Source organism: Canis aureus, chromosome 36 (assembly GCF_053574225.1).
Source record: "Canis aureus isolate CA01 chromosome 36, VMU_Caureus_v.1.0, whole genome shotgun sequence".
Classification (NCBI taxonomy): domain Eukaryota; kingdom Metazoa; phylum Chordata; class Mammalia; order Carnivora; family Canidae; genus Canis; species Canis aureus.
Window position 1 is genome coordinate 24,075,711 of NC_135646.1, and position 21,083 is coordinate 24,096,793.

General features: G+C 40.1%; 1 protein-coding gene and 1 long non-coding RNA gene across 2 annotated transcripts; one reads left to right on the forward strand and one right to left on the reverse strand.

Annotated features, from left to right (window-relative positions):
- Positions 1-931: 931 nt before the first annotated feature.
- LOC144305682 (uncharacterized) lies at positions 932-13,750 on the forward strand. The gene is made up of 3 exons (XR_013372688.1): positions 932-1,312; positions 6,318-6,424; positions 13,067-13,750. It is a non-coding gene; the product is annotated as an uncharacterized LOC144305682 (long non-coding RNA).
- LOC144306064 (proline-rich protein 3-like) lies at positions 1,479-2,149 on the reverse strand. The gene is made up of 2 exons (XM_077885337.1): positions 2,068-2,149; positions 1,479-1,822 (listed from the first exon to the last, which is right to left on the reverse strand). The coding sequence occupies exons 1-2, from the start codon at positions 2,147-2,149 to the stop codon at positions 1,479-1,481; spliced, it is 426 nt and encodes a 141-aa protein (XP_077741463.1).
- Positions 13,751-21,083: the final 7,333 nt, after the last annotated feature.

Here is a 21,083-nt window from a genome sequence, read left to right on the forward strand (position 1 = left end):
CAGGGCCTTTGACCATGTTCTTCCTTTCCCTGGTAGCTCTTCCTCTTCCTTGCCACTTTTCCTTCTTTCTTTCTTTCTTTCTTTCTTTCTTTCTTTCTTTCTTTCTTTCTTTCTTTCTTTCTTTCTTTCTTTCTTTCTTTCTTTCTTTCTTTCTTTCTTCTTTCTTTCTTTCTTTCTTTCTCTCTCTCTTTTTCTTTCTTTCTTTCTTTCTTTCTTTCTTTCTTTCTTTCTTTCTTTCTTTCTTTCTTTCTTTCCACTGCATTTATTACTAATATAAAAAATGTTAAAAAGAAAAAAAAATTCATTCTTAGTTCTCCAACAGCTCTCATCCTTCCCTCTTGCCCACACAACTCCTGACCCATTTCCTCAGGGCCAGTGCAAAACCGAACCTGTTCACTGCCGTTTTCACAGAAAACAACCAGTGCCAGGGATGTAGGGAAGAAGGTTAGATGAGGGCAACAGTACCGTCCAGGTTCCACCCAAGGGTAGGCCAGGTGGAGATTCACAGAATTCAGACGAAAGGGCTGGTGGCCTCACAATGACGTACTCTAACTAAAGTGGGCTGGAGAGGAGATAGGATAGCCTGTAAGAGGCTTTAGAGGACATCTCATGGGCTTGTGTCAAACCCCAAAAAACCGACACCAGGAGAATGGGGAGACCAGGGAGGCAGTCTTGCAGAAAGTTTCACAATTCTCCCATGTTGGGAGGTGTGGAAAGTCTAGAGGGCATCAAGAGCCTCACTCATTTTGGCAGAAAAACTTACTCTAGTGTTGGGAAGTCACAATGATGCCACGGACACTGAGAAAGGCTACGTACGAGGGGATGCACAGTTTCACAAAGCACAGTGATCACAGACGAGTGGTGGGGATCATGCTACTGACGCAGGATCTACAAAATCCAAAAGCAGGGAGAGTGGCCTTGCAGGGAATAACTCTGCACCAGTCATCCGTACTTGACCCCAGGTCAACCTGGTGAGTTTCACAGAGCAACTGGCAACTTTGGGGGTAGGGTTTGTCACATAAAAAGGACTTAAAACAAGCAGCTAGAAGAAGGGAATGGCAGGAAACTGCTCCAGGGCTCTTAGGAATCGAGGGCAGTGCCGAGGGCTGGGTGGACACATAGATGCACAAGAAACAGCACCAAAGAGCTTTCCTGTTCAGCAGTCAATCGGCGAAGGGGAAGAGGATCCAGGAGGCAGTTTAAGAGAGCAAAGGTGGGGTCCTGAAGGCGAGTCTCTGGAGGCTGAATTGGAAGAAAGCCCACACGCTGGGCACCAGTGATGAAACAAAACTCTGGACCCCAAATGGGGGAGGTGAGAGATGGGGGTGGGTGGAACAGCCTCACAGTAGCCGTCACAGGGCCACAGGAAATGTATGGCCCCTAGGTCAGAGGGCTCCTTCCAGCCTGGATGGGAAGGCACAGTCTCACAGAGGAGGTCCATTGACCCCTGGGTGGTAGAAGGCACAGAGGTCCTCATATCAACAGCAGCGCTTTTTGCCAAAGTGTCGGCAGACGGGGCGGTTGGGTTTGTCTTCCATAACTTGGGGGCCATCGTTGGGCGGGCAGGTATTTTTGATAAGAGACCAACTTTTGAGCCTTCGGGGATTTCTCTGCTCTTTGTGAAAGCCTCCTCTGGAAGGACCCCCATGGCCTGGTCCAGGAAAAGGAGGTTCAGTATTGGCCCCCCACCAGCCACGACCATATGGGCCGCACCTGGGGCCCAGGCCTCCCCGGATTGGGCCTCTGCCCCTGGGAGGAGGTGGGAGGCTCAGCAGTGGTGGAATCATTGGTCCCCTTGATCCTGGAGGACCTCTGTGAAGAGAGTCTGCATTCTTTTCTGTCTGGCTCCTTTGGCTCAACACCGTGTTTGTGAGATTCATCCAGGTTGCCTGTAGCAGGAGTTCGTTCATTTTCATTGCAGTGTAGTATCCCGTTGCATGCACACACAACAACTTGTTTATCCATTCTACTGATGGTGGACATGTGGCTGGATTCCAGTTTGGGGCTGACTTGGGATCACCAGGCTTTCCATTGGCCATGGGGGGAGGGCCCAGAGGCTGGGTGGTCCGATGGGACTCCCATCCTCCTCGTCTCCAGTCTGTTGCGGTGGCGGCGGCTGCTGCTGATTCTGCTTCTTTCGTTTGGGCATCGTGGTTGCGGCAATGGGTGCAGCGGGATTTGGAGGGCAGTGAGGAAGGGCTTCCTACTTTATTTCTATTCTCCTCTCAGGTATCTGTCCTTTGCTTTATGAATAATTTTCTGATTCCCACCAAAGATCAAATTCCCCTATGATAACTTACCATGAATGTAATTTTACATTATTATGTGATTCCATGATTAGTGTCTATCTCTCTTTCTGGAATGTAAACTTTTTGAGGACAGGAACTAACTCCTTTACTTTTACATTTTGGCCCACCGTCTCACAAAGAGTACGCACTCAGGTAATAATTGTTTAATTTCTCTCATTTGCTAATTAGTTAACATATAGCTGAACAGTGTAGAGATCTACAAAGTCCATCTTTATTTTTTTAAAGATTTTATTTATTTATTCATGAGAGACCCACAGAGAGAGGCAGAGACATAGGCAGAGGGAGAAGCAGGCTCCATGCAGGGAGCCTGCTGAGGGACTCGTTCCCAGGACCCCAGGATCACGCCCTGAACTGGAGGCAGGGTCTCAACCACTGAGCCACCCAAGCGCCTCAAAGTCCATCTTGAAAGACATAATGTCCAGACCCAAAACTGCTTGGAATTTGAGAGGCCTAAGTTACTCCCACTCATTAAAAGAAACAAAGATATGCAAAACAGACTTAGAAACATTATGCTCTTTTAAATGTTTACATTGAGACAATTAACACTTTAACACATAATACAATATAATTTTCTACTCACAAGATAATTATAGGATTTATTAAATTATTCCTTCATGGTGTACTCAAGCAGTGTGGAATGGTATTGGTGTTCAAGCTTAAAGGCATATAATAATGGACGTCTTTCTTCAGCCCCAGTATTTCTTGGCTGTCTGAATAGCCTCCTCCAGTTGAGGCCCTTTGGGAAAGCAATGTCTGAGCCACATCCCCTCCCGGCTACACCCATCCCTTGATAGGACAGGCCTGACTAACGGTATTCATCTATCCAAAGAAAGAGCCAAGTAGAAAGAGATTTACAAGCCTTGGAAAAGAAGAATTAGGGAGGTAGACCCTGGCAAGTTCTGCCCTGCACAGCATACACCTTGACCTTGGACACTCATCTCACTTGTATGGAAGGTCAAGCCCTTAGAGATGAGCTGGAAGTGTCCAGTGATCATGGCTCCATGATGGTCACATGGCTCTGCATTTGAGTTCTCCAGATAGCACGTGATTATAATCTGACTTCTAGTGTTGGCAGCGCAGTGAGCCAGGTCATCTTCTATTAATCACCCCACCTCCTATTTAGCGTTATGGGAATATGGGAATATTGCAGCATAAGATAGTCCCTACTTCCAGCAATTCTGGGACTATCTGAATTACCAGACAATTTTTTTTTCAGGCACAGAGATATATTGAGTGATTTAATGAACATAAAAAATATTTAGTGCATAACCCAAAAGTCTAGGTAGGTAGATTGCACACGGACCATGCTAATTCCTGGTTTACCTTCAATCTTTAAAGACCGTTTGCTTCACTCATCCTTACTCTTTTCCTTGTAGAGGAACGAGGAACCTTGAGATGCACTTACCTCTGTATTTAGCTAAGGTATAGGGTGACTAGGAATAAATGTACCAAAGTTGGGTGTCCACAGCCTCTTTCGGGCCCGAGAAAGTATAGCAGTGAGAGATGATTTTGTTTTGTATCAAAAATATACTTTCGTATCCTTGTTGCTTTTTGAAAGACATGATAGTAATGATTTTACTTACATCAGTATGGTTGCTAAACTGTTTCTCTGAGTGGCAGACTGCTCTGAGATTGGGCTTGTTGGAACCCCAGTTCTGAGTTTGGGTCTGATATTGGACCAAGGTAGTTGTCTCCCCATAGTCTTTCTTCTTGCCTCAGGCTTTGTAGCTTCCATCCTGATTACGATCTTCCAGGAAGTTGTTGGCTGGAGGTAGCCTACTGTGTTAGCCTGGGTCCTCCCAAAGTGGATCCTGAGGCAAAGATTTGAGTTTTGGTAGATTATTTGGGATTGTGCTTCCAGAGGAAGTGAAGCAGGGAAGAATTGGGCAGAATGTGGCCACTGGGGCTGGTGCTGATATGTGTGACTGCTCTTTAATCCTTTGGAAGCTTCTGAGGAGCTTCATGAAATGTTTCTCAAAATTGTCCTCTTAGAGGGACGCCTGGTGGCTCAGTGGTTGAGTCTGCTTTGGGCTCCAGTTGTGATCCCGGGGTCCAGGGATCCAGTCCCACATTAGGTTCCCTGCAGGGCATCTGCTTCTTCTACCTGTGTCTCTGCCTCTCTCTGTGGGTCTTTCATGAATAAATAAATACAATCTTTTTTTTTAAAAAAATTGTCCTCTTAGGGAACAAAAAAGGGGAAAGCATTTATTCATTGGCTCCAGTCTTCTAATGGTCAAGGGTGGCCTCAGAGGCTTTCATTGTTCTGGGCTTTTTGGCTTGTGTACGTCTGACAGTTGAGCAGTGTTAAAAGATAAACTGAGGCACATTAAAGCTTTTAAGAGTTTATTTGAGCAAAAATTGGTTCCAGTTAGGCAGCCCCAAACCAGAAGCTGTTAGGGGTGTTCTGTTGCCAGGCACCATGGGAAAGATGTTTATAGAAGATGTGGATGCAAAGCAAGGAAATATTTGTTTGACTAAAGCTTAAAGCCTAGTTGGCTATTTGTGATTGGTTGTCCTTCGGTTTCCATTTCTTAACCTTGAGCATTTACATACAGTTTAGATTTTGGTTTGCATACCAAGCTGCCGGGGCATTAGAGCCATTCAGCCTAATGGCCTCCTTGTCTAATTAAGGGCAGGGTCTCAGGGATGTGCTACCTTGTGAGGTTAGAGCAGCCGCAAGGCATAAAGCAAAAGGCTTCTAGTGTGGCACAGAAACCAGATGGCCTTAGACGGTACTTGCTGAGAGCCGGTTGCCCCAACACTGGCATGTAAAACAGAGCATGTTGAAGAGCAGAGATTTCTGGGAAATGGCAGTGTGTCTGTCTGGATGGTGTATGTCAAGGAGAGCAGAGGGAGAAAAGGATGTGGAAGGCGATTGTGCAGTCTTATGGACCTTATTCTGAAAGCAAGAGGGAGCCAGTGAAATGTTAATGCAAAAGAGTGAACTCAATCGGTTTTAGGGGGAAAAAAAGCAAACATCAGTCACAGTGTACAGGATGGATTAATGGGGTGTGTGTAGCATGTGAGGGGAAGGGTGCTGGTTGTTATGGAAATCGGAAGACCTTTTAGGAGATAATACAGTCTAGGTGAGAGAATAAGAAGATCTAAAATAAGACTGTGACAGGTGGGGGTTACTGAAAGAGAGCTGGAACAAGGAAACTTGGCCATGAATGGGTGCAGTGATGGGCTTGTGACCCAGGCTGAGAGAGCAGTCTCATTCTCTTGGAACCACAAGCTGTAAAGCTGTGATCCTAAAGTTAGTGCTTACCTTGTCCTCCACCACGTGGAGGGACTGTACATGCGCTCCTTTTAAACACTTTGATTATTGCTGGGAAAGAGCATTTTTCAATACCTAACAGTTAATGTACACCATTGCCATTGTTCTCATTTTGTTTTTCTCTCAGAGCTTGGAGAACAAGGGGTATGGGGTGTGTGTGTGTGTGTGTGTGTGTGTGTGTTTGCGTGTGTGTGACAGAGAGAGAGAGAGAAACTGAGAGAGAGAGACTAAGAGAGAGAAACTAGGAGAGAGAGAAACTGAGAGAGAGAAGCTGAGAAAGAGAGAGAGAGAGAGTAACTTAATGCTGTCGAGTTCCTGTATCCAGTCTACTCTGAGGCCTGTTTTAAACCCTACTTTACATGGCTTGATGGTTTGTTTATATGAACATGTAATTTCCCCTTTTGGCTTAAACTACACTTGAGTTTTTCTCACAAGAGTCTTAACTAAAATAACATCTTTGTGCTTTTTTTCTACTCTAAATTATTTTTTCAATACATATTCTTTTAAGGGAAAGAATAGGTCCAAAATTATTACCAATTTATACCATCCCCAGAAATGTATAAAGATAACTCATCATACTCTTACAAATACTAATACAATTTTTTAAAACCCTTATTTGTTTCTTAGATTAAAAAAAATCTTGTTTAAAATTGCTTATTTTTAATTACCTGTAAGGTGGAAAATATTCCAATTCTATTTGTTTTATATCTTTTTTTTTTTTTTTTAAGTAGGTTCCATACCCAGTGTGGACTCCAATGCAGGGCCTGAACTCACAACCCTGAGATTAAGACCTGAGCTGAGATGAAGAATCAGACACTCAACCAACCAAGCCACCCAGGTACTCCTGTTTTATATCTTCTTTTTTTGTTAATTTTCTAGTTATGTCTTTTTACCTATTATCCTTATTGGGATCTAATCAACTTAAAAAATAAGTTTGTGTGAATTTTTTCCAACAAAAGACTGTTAATTTGCCTGTCCTATTTATTTCAAATATTTTCCCCAGCTTGGTTGCTTGTTCTTAACTCTATTTATTGTTTCTTTTGGAGATACAGAAAGCATTAGGCATTTGAGTTTGTGTTTTCTTTCATAGCTCTTAAATTCAACAGGAAATAAAGCAGCTCTGCTTTTTTGCCTTTATGAGTTGTCTACAAATTTTTTTTTTTTTTTAAGAAATAGCTTTTGAAAATAGGAATCTTACATCATTAGTGTAGCAGCCATGGAGACTCTGCTTGAGAAGGAACTTTGCTTTGAGAAGGAACTCACCTTTCAGCAGTGAGGGACTCCATGAGCTGGCTTTCTAGCAGCAACGCCCTCAGGACCTGCCACAGCCTCTGAGTGGAGACCACTCTGCAGCAACCAGCCAATGACCGAGCATGGCAGGCGTCTTGGCCAGGCCATCTGTGCCCAACACAGGATCCCTCTACATTTGGGGCTTTATTAGCTTCAGGTGCACAGTATAGTGATCCAACGATTCTATACATTACTTAGTGCTCATCTTGACAAGTGCACTCCTTAACCCCGTTCACCTATTTCACCCATCACCCCACCCACCTCCTCTCCGGTAACCATCAGTTTGTTCTCCATGGTTAAGAGTCTGTTTCTTGGTTTACCTCTCTCTTCCCCCCTACTCCCCCCCGCTACGTTCATTTGTTTTCTTAAATTCCACATACGAGTAAAATCATATGGTATGTATTTTTCTCTGACTGGCTTACTTTGCTTAGCCTTATATTCTCTATAGATTCATCCATGTTGTTGCAAATGGCAACATTTCATTATTTTTTATGGCTGAATAATATTCAATTACACATTATATATAATAAATATATAATAAATTATATATTATAATATAATAAATTATATATATAATAAATAATGCTGCAATAAACTTAGGGGTATATATATTCCTTCAAATTAGTGTTTGGTATTCCTTGAGTAAATACCTAGTAATGAGATTACTGGATAACAGGGTAGCTCTATTTTTAATTAAAAAAACTTTTTAAAAAAGATTTATTTATTTTAGGGGGCGAGGGAGAGAGAGAGGGAGAGGGAGAGTGCCAAGCAGATTCCATGTTTAGTGCAGAGCCCAGTGCAGGGCTTGATCCCATGACCCTGAGATCACCCCCTGAGCTGAAACCAGGAGTCAGACACTCAACCAATTGTGCTACCCAGGAGCCCTGTCTATTTTTAATTTTTTGAGGAACCTCCATACTGTTTTCCACAGTGGCTGCAGCAGTTTACATTTCCACCAACAGGTGCACAGGAGTTCCTTTTTCTTCACATCCTTGCCAACACTTGTTGTTTCCTTAGTTTTTGATTTTAGCCATTCTGACAGGACTGAGATGATACCTTGTTGTGGTTTTGATTTGCATTTCCGTGATGGTGAGTGATGTCAAGCACCTTTTTTTTATGTGTCTGGCAGCCATATGTATGGATTCTTTGGAGAATTGTCTGTTCATGTCCTCTGTCCATTTTTAAATTGGATTATTTGAGGATTTTTTTGTTGTTGAGTTCTATAATTTCTTTATATATTTTGGATTATAGTCCTTCTTTTTTTAAAAAAGATATTTATTTATTTATTTATTTATTTATTTATTTATTTATTTATTCATTCATTCATTCATTCATGAGAGACACAGAGAGAGGTGGAGATATAGACAGAGGGAGAAGCAGGCTCCTCACAGGGAGCCCAAAGCGGGACTCGATTCCCATATCCAGGATCATGCCCTGAGCCAAAGGCAGACTCTACTCAACTACTGAGCCACCCAGGCTTCCCTGGATTCTAATCCTTTGTCATTTGTAAATATCTTCCCCGTTTCAGGAGGTTGTCTTTTAGTTTTGTTGGTTGTTTCCTTTGCTGTGAGGAAGTTTTTATTTTGATGGAGTCCCAATAGTTTATTTTTGCTATTGTTTCCCTTGCCTCGGGAGACATCTAGAGTATTCATTTTTAAGTCTAAAAACATAACATGTTTCTGCAATTATGCAAATATATGTAGCTCTTCAACTTGGATTTGCATTAAAAATTATACCGTGCAAATTTTTTTTAAAATTTTATTTATTTATGATAGTCACAGAGAGAGAGAGAGAGAGAGGCAGAGACACAGGCAGAGGGAGAAGCAGGCTCCATGCAGGGAGCCCGACGTGGGACTCGATCCCAGGTCTTCAGGATCATACCCTGGGCCAAAGGCAGGCGCTAAACCGCTGCGCCACCCAGGGATCCCCACCGTGCAAATTTTTAATAAAAATATTCCTATTCCTAGGTATTTCAGTGTGTGAAAAAATATATATCACTTATAAGCAATTACGTGATAATTTAGGACAACAGAGCCAGTTGCTCTCACGAATGACCCTGGGTGTGAGGACCACAGAAGATGGAGGGAGGTAAAGAACAGTGGTGGCAACACCTCTTGGTTAGATGGAGTCCTGCCTCCTATACTGCGCAGCGTCCCAGCTGATCCATGGGCTCTGACCCTCATTTTTGTTTAGTTGATCAGCAACTTGTTGGCATAGCCTTCTACCCACCAAAAGGGCTAAATATCATTTGACTTTACAGTCTCCCTTGCAATTTAGAATCTGGACATAGATTCAAACTTGCCCTAAAATACAGAAGGAAACCTGCTGCGTATCTAGAAAAGATTTGTGTGTGTGTGTGTGTGTGTGTGTGTGTGTGTGTGTGTTGGATAAAAGAGAGACAAGCAGGAAGACAGCCCATGCCTTCACTTTCTTCCTGTCCTTGAACACTGATTGTGAGGATGCAGTGTTTGGAGCTGTGGCAGTCATCTTGCAACCTTGAGGGGAAAGGGAGGAGGAAAAAAAAAAAAAAAAGGGAGGAGAATCCCACAAAAGCCATCCCAGAGACCCAAAATTATGTCATTGCACCACCCAACTCTGGAATTGCCTAATGGAATAATAGAATGTTATCATTCATGCTTCCTGTCACATGAAACCAAAGCACATTAACTGATATATTTTTTGAATCTGCCTTTGCCTCCTTCAGCTTGGTATCATACAACCCATATCTGGTTGACAATCTTTCCACTTAGAATGTCTGGGCAGCCTAGTTACTATCTCCAGATCTCACCTTTTCTAGTTCTCTGATCTCCTGTACATTCTTCCTTCTTTTTTTTTTTTAAGATTTTATTTATTTATTTGACAGAGAGAGAGAGAGAGAGAGAGAGAGGGTGCACAAGCAGGGGAGCGGCAGGCAAAGGGAGAGGGAGAAGCAGACTCCTTGCTGACCAGAGAGCCCAATGTGGGACTTGATCCTAGGACCCTGGGATTGTGACCTGGCCCAAGGCAGCTGCTTAACCAGCTGAGACACCCAAGTGTCCCTACATTTCTCCTTCTACCTTTAAACCATGGTTACACTGGGCCCATCTCCCCCTGGGGAGACACTGTCTTCCACTCTCACTCTGTATCCTACCTGACACTTGTTAAGAGCTTAAAAACAACACAAATTTTACACATCATCGCTATTGTGCACCTGTGCTGTTTTGTCTACTCATCACTTATTCTCACCTCTTCCTGGCAGATGTGTCTTGATTTCCTAGGAGGAGCTGCCTCTACTTTACTTTCAGTTCCTTTGTGTTCATGGCTTGGCTGCTCTTCCATTCTTCTAACCATCATTGATTGGTTCGTGCATGAGCAGGAACACAATTTGAGTCAATGAGCTCTAATTCTGGGACCTTTATTTTACCTGAGTGGAAAGAAATTTATGCTTTTTTGCTGAGATTGCCAGAGTCAGGTTGATGTGAGCCTGGACCTTCTGGGGCCTGTAGAAAGTTGAGCTAAGGAGAAATCAAAACAGGAAAATATCAACCAAGCAATGGAGAAAGAAAAAAAATCAGGCCTGATGACATTGTTTGAGCTCCTGGACTTTTCTATCAAGTGACCAATGATTTCCCTTTTTTTGTTTTTCTTACACCAGTTTGAGTTTAGTTCCTTTTTTTTTTTAAACTTTATTCAAATTTTTATTTAAATTCTAGTTAGTTAACATATAGCATAATACTAGTTTCAGGAGTAGAATTTAGTGATTCATCACTTACATGTAACATCCGGTGCTCATCACAACAAGTGCCCTCCTTAATACACTTCATCCATTTAGCTTCATCCTCTGCCCACCTCACTCCACCAAATCCTGAGTTGTTCTCTATTGCTGAGTCTCTTATGATTTGTTACCCTCTCTCTTCCCCCCTTTCCGTGTGTTCATCTGTTTTGTTTCTTAAATTCTACATATGAGTGAAATCATATGGCATTTGTCTTTCTCTGACTGACTTATTTTGCTTAGCATGATAGCTCTATCATGTCATCTAGCTCCATCCATGTCATTGCAAATGGCAAGATTTCATTATTTTTGATGGCTGAGTGATATTCTGTTAAATAAACAAACAAACCACATCTTCTTTATCCATTCATCAGTTGATGGACCTTTGGGCTCTTTCCACAGTTTGGCTATTGTTGATGCTGCTGCTATAAACCTTGTGGTGCATATACCCCTTTAAATTTGTATTTTTGTATCCTTTTGGTAAATACCTAGTAGTGCAATTGCTGGTGAATCATAGGGTAGTTCTGTTTTTAACTTTCTGAGGAACCTCCACACTGTTTTCCCGAGTGGCTGCACCAGTTTGCATTCCCACCAACAGTGCAGGATGGTTCCCCTTTCTCCACATCCTCGCCAACATCTGTTGTTTTCCGTGTTGTTAATTTTAGCCATTCTGACTGGTGTGAGGTGATATCTCATCCTAGTTTTGATTTGGACTTCCCTGATAGTGAGTGATGTTGAGCATCTTTTCACATGTCAGTTGGCCATCTTGGAAAAATGTCTATTCATGTCTTCTGCCTCTTAATTTCCCTCCCTCCCTCCCTCCCTCCCTCCCTCCCTCCCTCCCTCCCTCCCTCCCTCCCTTCCTTCCTTCCTTCCTTCCTTCCTTCCTTCCTTCCTTCCTTCCTTTTTTATAATTTTATAATTTTTTTAAAGATTTTATTTTATTTATACATGAGAGACACAGAGAGAGGCAGAGACACAGGCAGGGAGCCTGATGTGGGACTTGATCCGGGACCCTGGGATCACGACCTGAGCCAAAGGCAGATGCTCAACCACTGAGCCACCCAGGTGTCCCCTGCCCATTTTTTTTTTTCTCTGCCCATTTCTTAACTGGTTTATTTGTTTTTGGGTGTTTGAGTTTGATAAGTTTTTTTTTTTAATATTTTACTTATTTATTCATGACAGACATAGAGAGAGAGGCAGAGACATAGGCAGAGGGAGAAGCAGGCTCCCCGTGGGGAGCCTGGTGTGGGACTCCATCCCAGGACCCCAGGACCATGACCTGAGCTGAAGGCAAATGCTCAACTACTGAGCCACCCAGGTGCCCCTGATAAGTTCTTTATACATTTCCTATGAGTTTGGTTCTTGTCACTTGGACTTGCAACTGAGGAAGTCCTGATCATTAGAGGACCTGTAAATTCAAGGTCCAGGCCTCAATGATTTTTGGGTACTGATAGCTTATTACACCCATCTCCTCATCATAGGACCTTGGGTCCATTTAGGTTCGTACCTCAGGGCCTCTCAGTTATTTCTCTCAGTGTCTCATGTGTGTATGTATGGTCCTGACAAGGTCGCTCACATTCTTCAGGTCCAGTCTCTAGGTGATGTTTTCTGCTTATAAGTCTGAGCTGCCAGGGCTCTGCACAAAGACTGACCACTCTATTGTATCATCTCAGTTTAGATACCATTACAAATGCAAAGCAGCTGCCATGGATAAGAAGGTAAAATGGGTTCAATATGTAAAAGCATCGAAAACTCTCAGAGCCACAAGAAGAAAAATTTTACAATTTATTACCAAACCAATGCATTACACAGAAATTCAATTTTAAACTAAACAAGAATTTTAAAGATACTGACTTCTTATATAGAAAACCAGAATTCAGATTAAGTGAGGCACTCCATGGTAGTTGTGTGGTAAGAATTTCTAAGTACTCTTGGAAACTTGCTAAAATGAACATATGTTTAAGCATTTTTTTTAAAAAGCTACAAAATACTAAAAGTAAAATTCCGTTATTGCCTTAAAAGCCAAGACTATCAAGTATGTGCTAAGAACTACTATGTGGGGCTGGATTGCTATCCACAGTTTTAGTAAATAATTCAAAGTGATTCTGAGTTTATTGTTAGGTTAATGGTTTTTACTGAGCCCAACTGTCTACATTAAAGACAAATCAACTTGTGGTTGCTTTATTTAGGAAACATAAATCCTCAGGAAGTCTGTCAGTATAAAAGGGATACTTCAAAAGCCAATCTGTTCTGTTCTTTAAAGATGGGATAATGATTGGTTCTTAATTTGTCAGAAGAAATAACTGTAGTGGTAAAAGTTATCCTACAGCACTTTTGGATTGTTCATGATAGTCTAACAATATTAAAGCTTTTGATTTAGTGCAAAATGGTGCTGTGTGTAATCACAGTCTAAGTAAGTCTGAGTTCTCATTTCAGTTCAAGAATGAACTTGGCCACCCCATTGAAGCATCTTCCACCAAAATGGCTCTCCAGGGAATATGGAGGTGACCTCTTTATTGTCCTGACCTATTTCAATTGGACTTTAAAATAGCAAGAAAAGAAAATATGAGGAGGTGGAGGTTGGAGTACTTGCAGTTTTGAAGACGTTATCACCTAAAAGCATAAGCTTTAATCAAACTGTAAAATAAATGTATGACCCTTATGAAATGGTTGGAAATTATAACAACTACCGAATATTTGATGACATTAAAAATGACTTGATTTTTTTAAGTTATGATAATGGTATTGTGATTATGTTTAGAAAGAGTCATTATCTTTTAGGGAACCATACTGAAATGTTTGTGGATGGAATGATAGGATGTCTGGGGTTCCTTCAGAATAAAGGTGACATAATGGATGGGGGTATGGGAGAAATCAAAGTATCCATGAATTGATAATTGTTGAAACCAGGTGATGGGTAAGTGGGAATTCATGTTGCCATTCCCTCTATTTTAGTATTTGTTTAAAATTCACATATAACAAAAAGTTAAGGCAGCTCTTTCTGCCCATGAGTCCTGTCCCTGTGCTTTAATAAACCACCTTTTTGCACCAAAAAAAAAAAAAAAAAAAGTCAAAGCATATAAAAAGTTTATGTCCTTTGGCAGCATTTAGGATGTTTTACCTTGGTATTCTTTTTCAAGAAGTTGATATATTGACAGCCTCCTTTTTCCAGCTTGTTTCTCATTCTTACTGTGAGTTGTCCTCAGGGCCTCCTTTCTTGTCATTCTTTTTCTGTTCCCTTTATTTTCTCATTTGCTCCCATGGCTTTCCTTATCAACCATGTGCTGATAAATCTCAAATCTGAATCTCCTCCCACCTATCCAACTCTATCTATGTATTTCCTGGCTCAGATGTCCCACAGGCACTCAGTTTGAGCTCATCATCTCCATTCCCAAAACCTACCTCTTTTTCCAAATTGCTCTCCTAGTGACCAGTGAGAATCAGGCGCATTTCTCTATTCAGTTCATGCCTATTATTCTAGTTCCTGCAATTAGGAATTGACTGTGTCTTATCTTATAGTCATTCATTTCATGAATGAATTCAATGTTTATTGAGTGCCTGTCATTGGGCATTCTATTATCTTGGAATTATATGTCTCATTGCCTAGCACCGTGCTGGGCATAGAATTAGCTTGTCAAAGATCTCTTGTGGACTAATTCTTTTTTAATTAATGAAATATTTCAAACATGCAAGCAAAAAAAAAAAAAAAAGAGACTAAGGAATAAATAGTGATCTGTGTACCAAAGACCCAGCTCAGTAAATAAAATTTTGGAGATAAAATTCAAGCCTCTGTATACTCTTCATGACGCCATCTCTCTCCCTTCCTTTCCTTTCCCAAAAGCAGTCATTGTCCTCAATTTTATATTTACCATTCTGTTTTTTATTTTTGTTTGTTTTTTAGAGAGGGAGCGAGAGGGGAGGGCAGGGGGCAGAGGGAGAGGGGAGAGAGAATCTTAAGCAAGCTCCACACCCAGCATGGAGTCTGACTGGATCTCATGGCCCTGAGATCATAACCTGAATGGAAATCAAGAGTCAGACACTTAACCCACTGAGCCACCCAGGTTCCCCTGATATTTATCATTTTATTTTATTTTATTTTATTTTATTTTATTTTATTTTATTTTATTTTATTTTATTGATATTTATCATTTTAATGAATACATTTATATTTCTACTACTACAGAGTATTCTGAATTTTTCAAACTTCAATGAAATATACTATCGTATACTTTGACAGGTTTGTTGGCATAATGTGTGTTTTGGGGACTTATCCATGTTGATGCATGAGACTAGTTCATTCACTATCACTGTTGTACAGTATTTAATTGTTGTTTATCCATTCTCTTGTTGGTGAACATATAGATTGTATTCATTTTTTTTCACTATTATAAACATACTGCAATGAGCATTTCTCCTTGCTTACATGGGGAAGTAGAATTGCTGGTGACTTTACTAAATGTTACCAAATTATAAATGTTTATAATCTCAGGTGCAGATAGGACAATTCTTGTTGCTTTACATTCTTACCAACATTTGAATTATCAGACTTTATTTATTTGTTTGTTTATATTTGAGTATAATTGACACACAATGTTACCTTACTTTCAGGTGTACAACTTAGTGATTTGACAAGTTTATATATTATGCTAAGTTCACCCACCACACATCTGTGTGAACATCTGTGTCAATACATGACTGATACAATATTGTTGACTCTAGTCCCTATGCTATGCCTTTTATACTTATGACTTATTTGTTCCAGGACTGGAAGCCTGAGTCTCCCTCTCTCTTTCACCCATTTTACCAATCCCTTAACCTCCATTCCCTCTGGCAAACATCAGTTTGTTTTCTGTATTTATAGGCCTGATTCTACTTTTTGTTTCTTTATTAATTCTACATGAGGGGAATTACATGGCATTTGTCTTTCTCATTCTGACTTATTTCACTTAGCATAATATCCTCTAGGTCCATCTATGTTGTCTCAAATGGTGTGATCTCATCTGTTTTTTGGCTGCATAATATTCCATAGTGTGTGTGTGTGTGTGTGTGTGTGTGTGTGCATGCCACATCTTCCTTATACATTTGTCTACTTTTGGAGGCATTGTCAGACTTTTAAATTATTTGTTCATCTGATGACTGACTCATTGAGATTTCTCTATTGACTAGTGAGATCAAGCATCTTTTTTGTTTATTGGCCATTCAAGATTTCCTCTTTTGTGAATTACCTATTTGTATATGTATTTTTAATTGTTGTAAAACATACATAACAAAACCATTGTTACCATTTAAACCACTTTTACATACTATTTAGTAGTTTTAAGCACATTCACACTGTTGTACGACCTATATATATTATTAATTTTCTATTTTAGTGTGCTTAAAACTGTCACCTACTTTACGAACTTTATTTTAAATTGTGATCCACTATGTTCACACGCATATATATACATATACAGATATTAACTGAAACAAAAATTTTTAAAAAAGATTTTATTTATTTATTCATGAGAGACACAGTGAGAGGCAGAGACATAGGGAGAGGGAGAAGCAGGCTCCCTGTGGAGAGCCCAATGTGGGATCCTGGGATCCCAGGATCCTGGGATCACGTCCTGAGTTGAAGGTAGACGCTCAACCACTGAGCCACCCAAGCGTTCCTCTATTTTATATTATTGAATACTAGTCTACAACTCACAAAATGGAATTCAAGACACTGATGGGTCCAATACACACTATTTTATTGGATTATTTTTCTATTTTATTTTGGATACTAAGCCTTTTTTAGTTATATGCTTTGTAAATTCCTGTACTAGTATAGCTTGTCTTTTAATATTATTCATATTTTGATGTACTTATATTTTCTATTTCAATGTAGTTAAATATTTTATTTTTTTTCCTTTATGTTTTGGACTTTTTGTGTCTTGTTTTAGAATTTTTTCCTTTTCTCCCAGTATTAAAGATATTCTTCTATATTGCTCTCTAATTTGTCTTAAAGCTTTGACTTTCTACTTAGATATTTAATCATCCTGGAATTGATTCTTGTGTATGATGGTGGTAAGGATATAACTTTGGTTTTTACCATACAATAAATTATTATTCCAGCACCATTAATTGGATACTCAATCTCTACCCCACTGATCCGCAATGGTACTTCTGTCAAATATCATGTTCTACATATGAGTGTGTCTGTTTCTGGGGTCCTTATTTTATTCTTTTTTTAAAAAAGATTTTATTTATTTATTCATGAGAGGCACAGAGAGAGAGAGAGGCAGAGACATAGGCAGAGGGAGAAGCAGGCTCCCTGTGGGGAGCCCGATGTGGGACTCCATCCCAGGACCCCAGGATCATGACCTGAGCCAAAGGCAGATGCTCAACTACTGAGCCACCCAGGCATCTCAAGATTTTATTTTTTTAAAGTAGTCTCTACACTCAACAGGAGGCTCAAACTTACAACCCCAAGATCAAGAGTCATGCTCTACTGACTGAGCCAGCCAGGCACCCCTGGTATTTTTTCTTTTTCAATAATGTTTTCTAGCCTCATCAGTGGTGTCTGACATGAGTTGTAAGCTATGGCCTGTGGGTCAAATTCGGCTTATAACCTTGTTTTGTAAAGAAGAACATAGCTGTGTCCATTTGTGGACCTGTCTGTGGCTGCTTTTGCACTACAATGGCAGATTTGATTAGTTAGAATAGACACCACATAACCTTTAAAATCTAAAATGTTTACTATTGGCTTTTTATAGAAAAAAAATTGCTCACTCCTAATTTATAGGAATAGTTTTGATTTTTTTGGTGTATTTTATATCCAGCATCATAGCTGAACTCTCCTATTAGTTCTAATGATTTTTATGTTAATTCTCTTAGATGGTTTCTGTAAACTGCCATATCATCGATTATTAATGACGATTTTATTTTTTTCCTTTTGTTTCTCTTGAAAAATATTGAATAGAAACAGTGATAGCTGGCCTCTTGGCTTTGTTCTTGGCTTTAAATAAGATACTTCTAATCTTTTACCATTAAATAAACAAGTTTGCTTTCAATTTTTTGTGACTGTAAGGAAATTTTCTTCTACTTTTCCACTTTTAGCTTTAAGAGTTGTTTTGTAATCATCATTGGGCACTGATTTACCAAATGTGTTTTCTATATCTATTGAATACTTATTTTTTTTTTAAAGATTTTATTTATTTATTCATGATAGTCACACAGAGAGAGACAGAGAGGCAGAGACACAGGCAGAGGGAGAAGCAGGCTCCATGCAGGGAGCCCGACGTGGGATTCGATCCCGGGTCTCCAGGATCGCGCCCCGGGCCAAAGGCAGGCACCAAACCGCTGCACCACCCAGGGATCCCTATTGAATACTTATTGATCATGTGCTTTTCTTTTGATTATTTGACCATTGTGTATTATAGTCTAAGGAATCATTACAATGATACAATACAATTTATTTGTATTTTTCTTCATGTTTTCTAATTTCCTTTTCTTTATAGTCTTCAACAATGAGACTCAATTCTGTCCAACCACACAAAGTTATCAAATTAAAGTGAACCTCTTGGCAACAACTGCAATGGATGCTTCCAGCTGTATCTGAGCTGAGATTGGTTAAGTGGTGTCAATTCACATTCCACCACAGGAAATTCTGTAATGGTTTCCTAGAACCAAATATGAAAGTGGGGGTAGAAGGAGTGAAAGTCCAGCGCACTGCTTCTTCTCCACTCCCTCTTCCCCCCACACCTATGCAGTAGATGTGAACTTTCTGGAAAGAGCCATGCTATCTGCATTTCTGCATAGAAAAGAGAATGGTGTTGGCAGATTGTGGCCTGAGGAGGAAGCAATGGCACTTGCCACATTGGAGGTTAATGGGAAGAGAGTGTAAACCTGGGCAAGATATTTTCTCTCTGATCTTCAGCAGAACATTAGCAAAGTCATAGGGCTGGCAGAAAATTGTAGAACCTCAGCAGATTTAGTGGGGACCCAGCAAAGCCCTGAGAGAGAACAGCAACACCTAGTGTGAGTTGATATACTCCTGAACACTTGTGAGACACCCTTGGGACTTCCCAGAGTCACGTAGGGTCTGAAGCAGAAGTAGGGGATAAAAGTTTTTGTATATTAATAAGCTGTTGTAGTCTTTCACCAGGTCTCCCAAAGACTTGCCAGTGAGGAGTGCTTGGGTGACTCAGTCAGTAGAACATGGGGCTCATGGTCTCAGGGTTGTGAGTTCAAGCCTCTATTGGGTATAGAGGTTACTTAAAAAATAGATAAATAAAGAAAAAAAAGACTTGCCAGTGAGCTCTTCGATGGATATTTGCCAGCCTATTTTTTCACCATAGGCCATGCATTAGCAATTACACAGCAGAGAAATAGTAAATGTAAACATGTAAGCATATTTTTAGATTCTTTTGCTTTTGCTTTTGTTCTTGATTTTCTTTTAATGATGCATCCAACCACCATAGTTCCAGACACCAAATCTTAGTTCTTTCCTGTTTCTACAAAAACTGAGGGTACTTTCCTATGGGTTCTATTGTTGTTGGTTGATAGCTATGTATTCTTCAGACTGGACGGGAAAACCCAACTGTATCTCTGTGTCTCTGAATGTCATTAACTAATTTTTAAGTATTCAATGAAACCACAGATAGACTTGGCCAACCACTTTTTCCCCCAAGTGTTTGAAAATATGCACATCTTAAGAAATGTATTGCATATGTTCTCTATTCATTTACCACTAAATGTTCCAAAGCTTGAATTGCAGGAGTTAGATGTTGTCCACAGAGCTAACTGAACCATTTTTGAAACTGCTTTTCTACAATAACAGGAAGTCACAATATAATAAATGTCAAGTAATTTTAACTTGAGAGAAGTTGGATTAAGTTTAAAACTTTGAATTCATAAATTTGACTAGTTCTAAATCAGGGCATTGATGAATGCCCTTGTATCTAATTATTTTTCCTCTTCTGTGCCTGTGTGTGTGTGTGTGTGTGTGTGTTTATACAGTGCCTACCTTGTATGCGTTTTAAAGTGAAGTGATGAGAAGAATTTTCTATATTTTGATTACATTGAATTTGGGGAGGGAAGAGAAACAACCCTGAGGCTGTAGACTTGGAAATTCAGAATGCATATTTAATCTATGAGCAGTGTGACTCTGGTTCTGTTTTTTTGTCACTTGTTGAAGTTGCTGAAATGGGGACATTTACACTTAATGATTCATTTTAAAGATATAGTTCATAGAATATTTAATATATTATTGAAAAGAGAGCTTTGCAAAGATAATCAACAAGTGTATATGATACATGTTATACGGACTGATCCTATCTTTCTGGCAGGTGCATGGGTTGGGGGTCAGGAGGGAGACTTGGAAATATTCCAGGATCTGAACAGATAACAAAAAGCTGACATAATTGCTATGCTGTATATTTCTTTAGTGGATGATGAAACTGTGCATGATGATTTAGAGAAAGAATTTTTGGAGTATGAAGGAATTAGCTTCTTAACAGTTTCCTAATCATTAGAAGAGATCATTTTAGTTGAGTTAATAAAGATTTAATGGAGGTGGATAATGTGACCAGGCACCAAGAACGCTTGGGACACAAAGATGAATTTGAAATGGGCCCTGCCCTCAAGGAGCTTATAGTAGAGTGACAGACAAACACATCCTCAATATTTAAAGTGTCATGTCCCATAGTAAGAGCCTGTACAATGTACAGATATCATACAAAGGAGGGCGGGATTAATTGTGCCTGGTGTGGTGAGGGAATGTTTAGCACCTGCAGCTGTGCCTGGCACATAGTAGAGGCTCAGTAAATGTTAGCTCCCTTCTCCCTCTCCTCTGCCCTTATATCTGATCTGCTGACCTTTGTAGGCAAAGATTATGATGCCACTGGACAAATATCAAGGGGATATGGATTTAGATATTTTTCCTTGTGGAGTGATAAGTTAGCATTGATTCCTCTGCATTAAATTTTTTTTTACATTAAAATATTTTTAATTCTTTTGGGGACTAGTGGCCAGTTTTACAAAATTGTTTCCCAATGCAGTAGGCAAGCTAGAAACAAAGAACAGACCTACAAATCAATACTCAGCTATAAACTTGGCCCCTGATGTTAGTGTACACCAGCCACATTTGCTGAAGTTTCTTCTGTCTTCATCTCACTTCAGCAGCGTGGAAACCTATCAAACTTCTAAAAGCAGTACTTATTAAACTTTTCCTAGGCACCCCAAGAGCATAGGTGGGTATAAACTCATTCTTAGGGCTTGGGAGTATGAAGGTTTGATGGGCGTCGTAGAAGGGGATAGTGTGGAGCAATCCACTGCAAGCACAAAATGAAGTCTCAGATTTATTTACAAAATGTATGCAAATGCTACAGCCCAAACTATCATATATCTGTTTGTTGATGTAGTTGTGAAAATACCGCTTCAAGTTACTTACCAAGTTAAATGATTTAACTCCCTCAATCACTAAGTG

Coding starts and splice junctions, on each gene's coding strand:
- LOC144306064 (XM_077885337.1), bottom strand. CDS start 2,149: ATGCCCAAACGAAAGAAGCAGAATCAGCAGCAGCCGCCGCCACCGCAA. Junction 1,823..2,067: donor GGAGGATGGGAGTCCCATCG/GACCACCCAGCC, acceptor AGAATGCAGACT/CTCTTCACAGAGGTCCTCCA.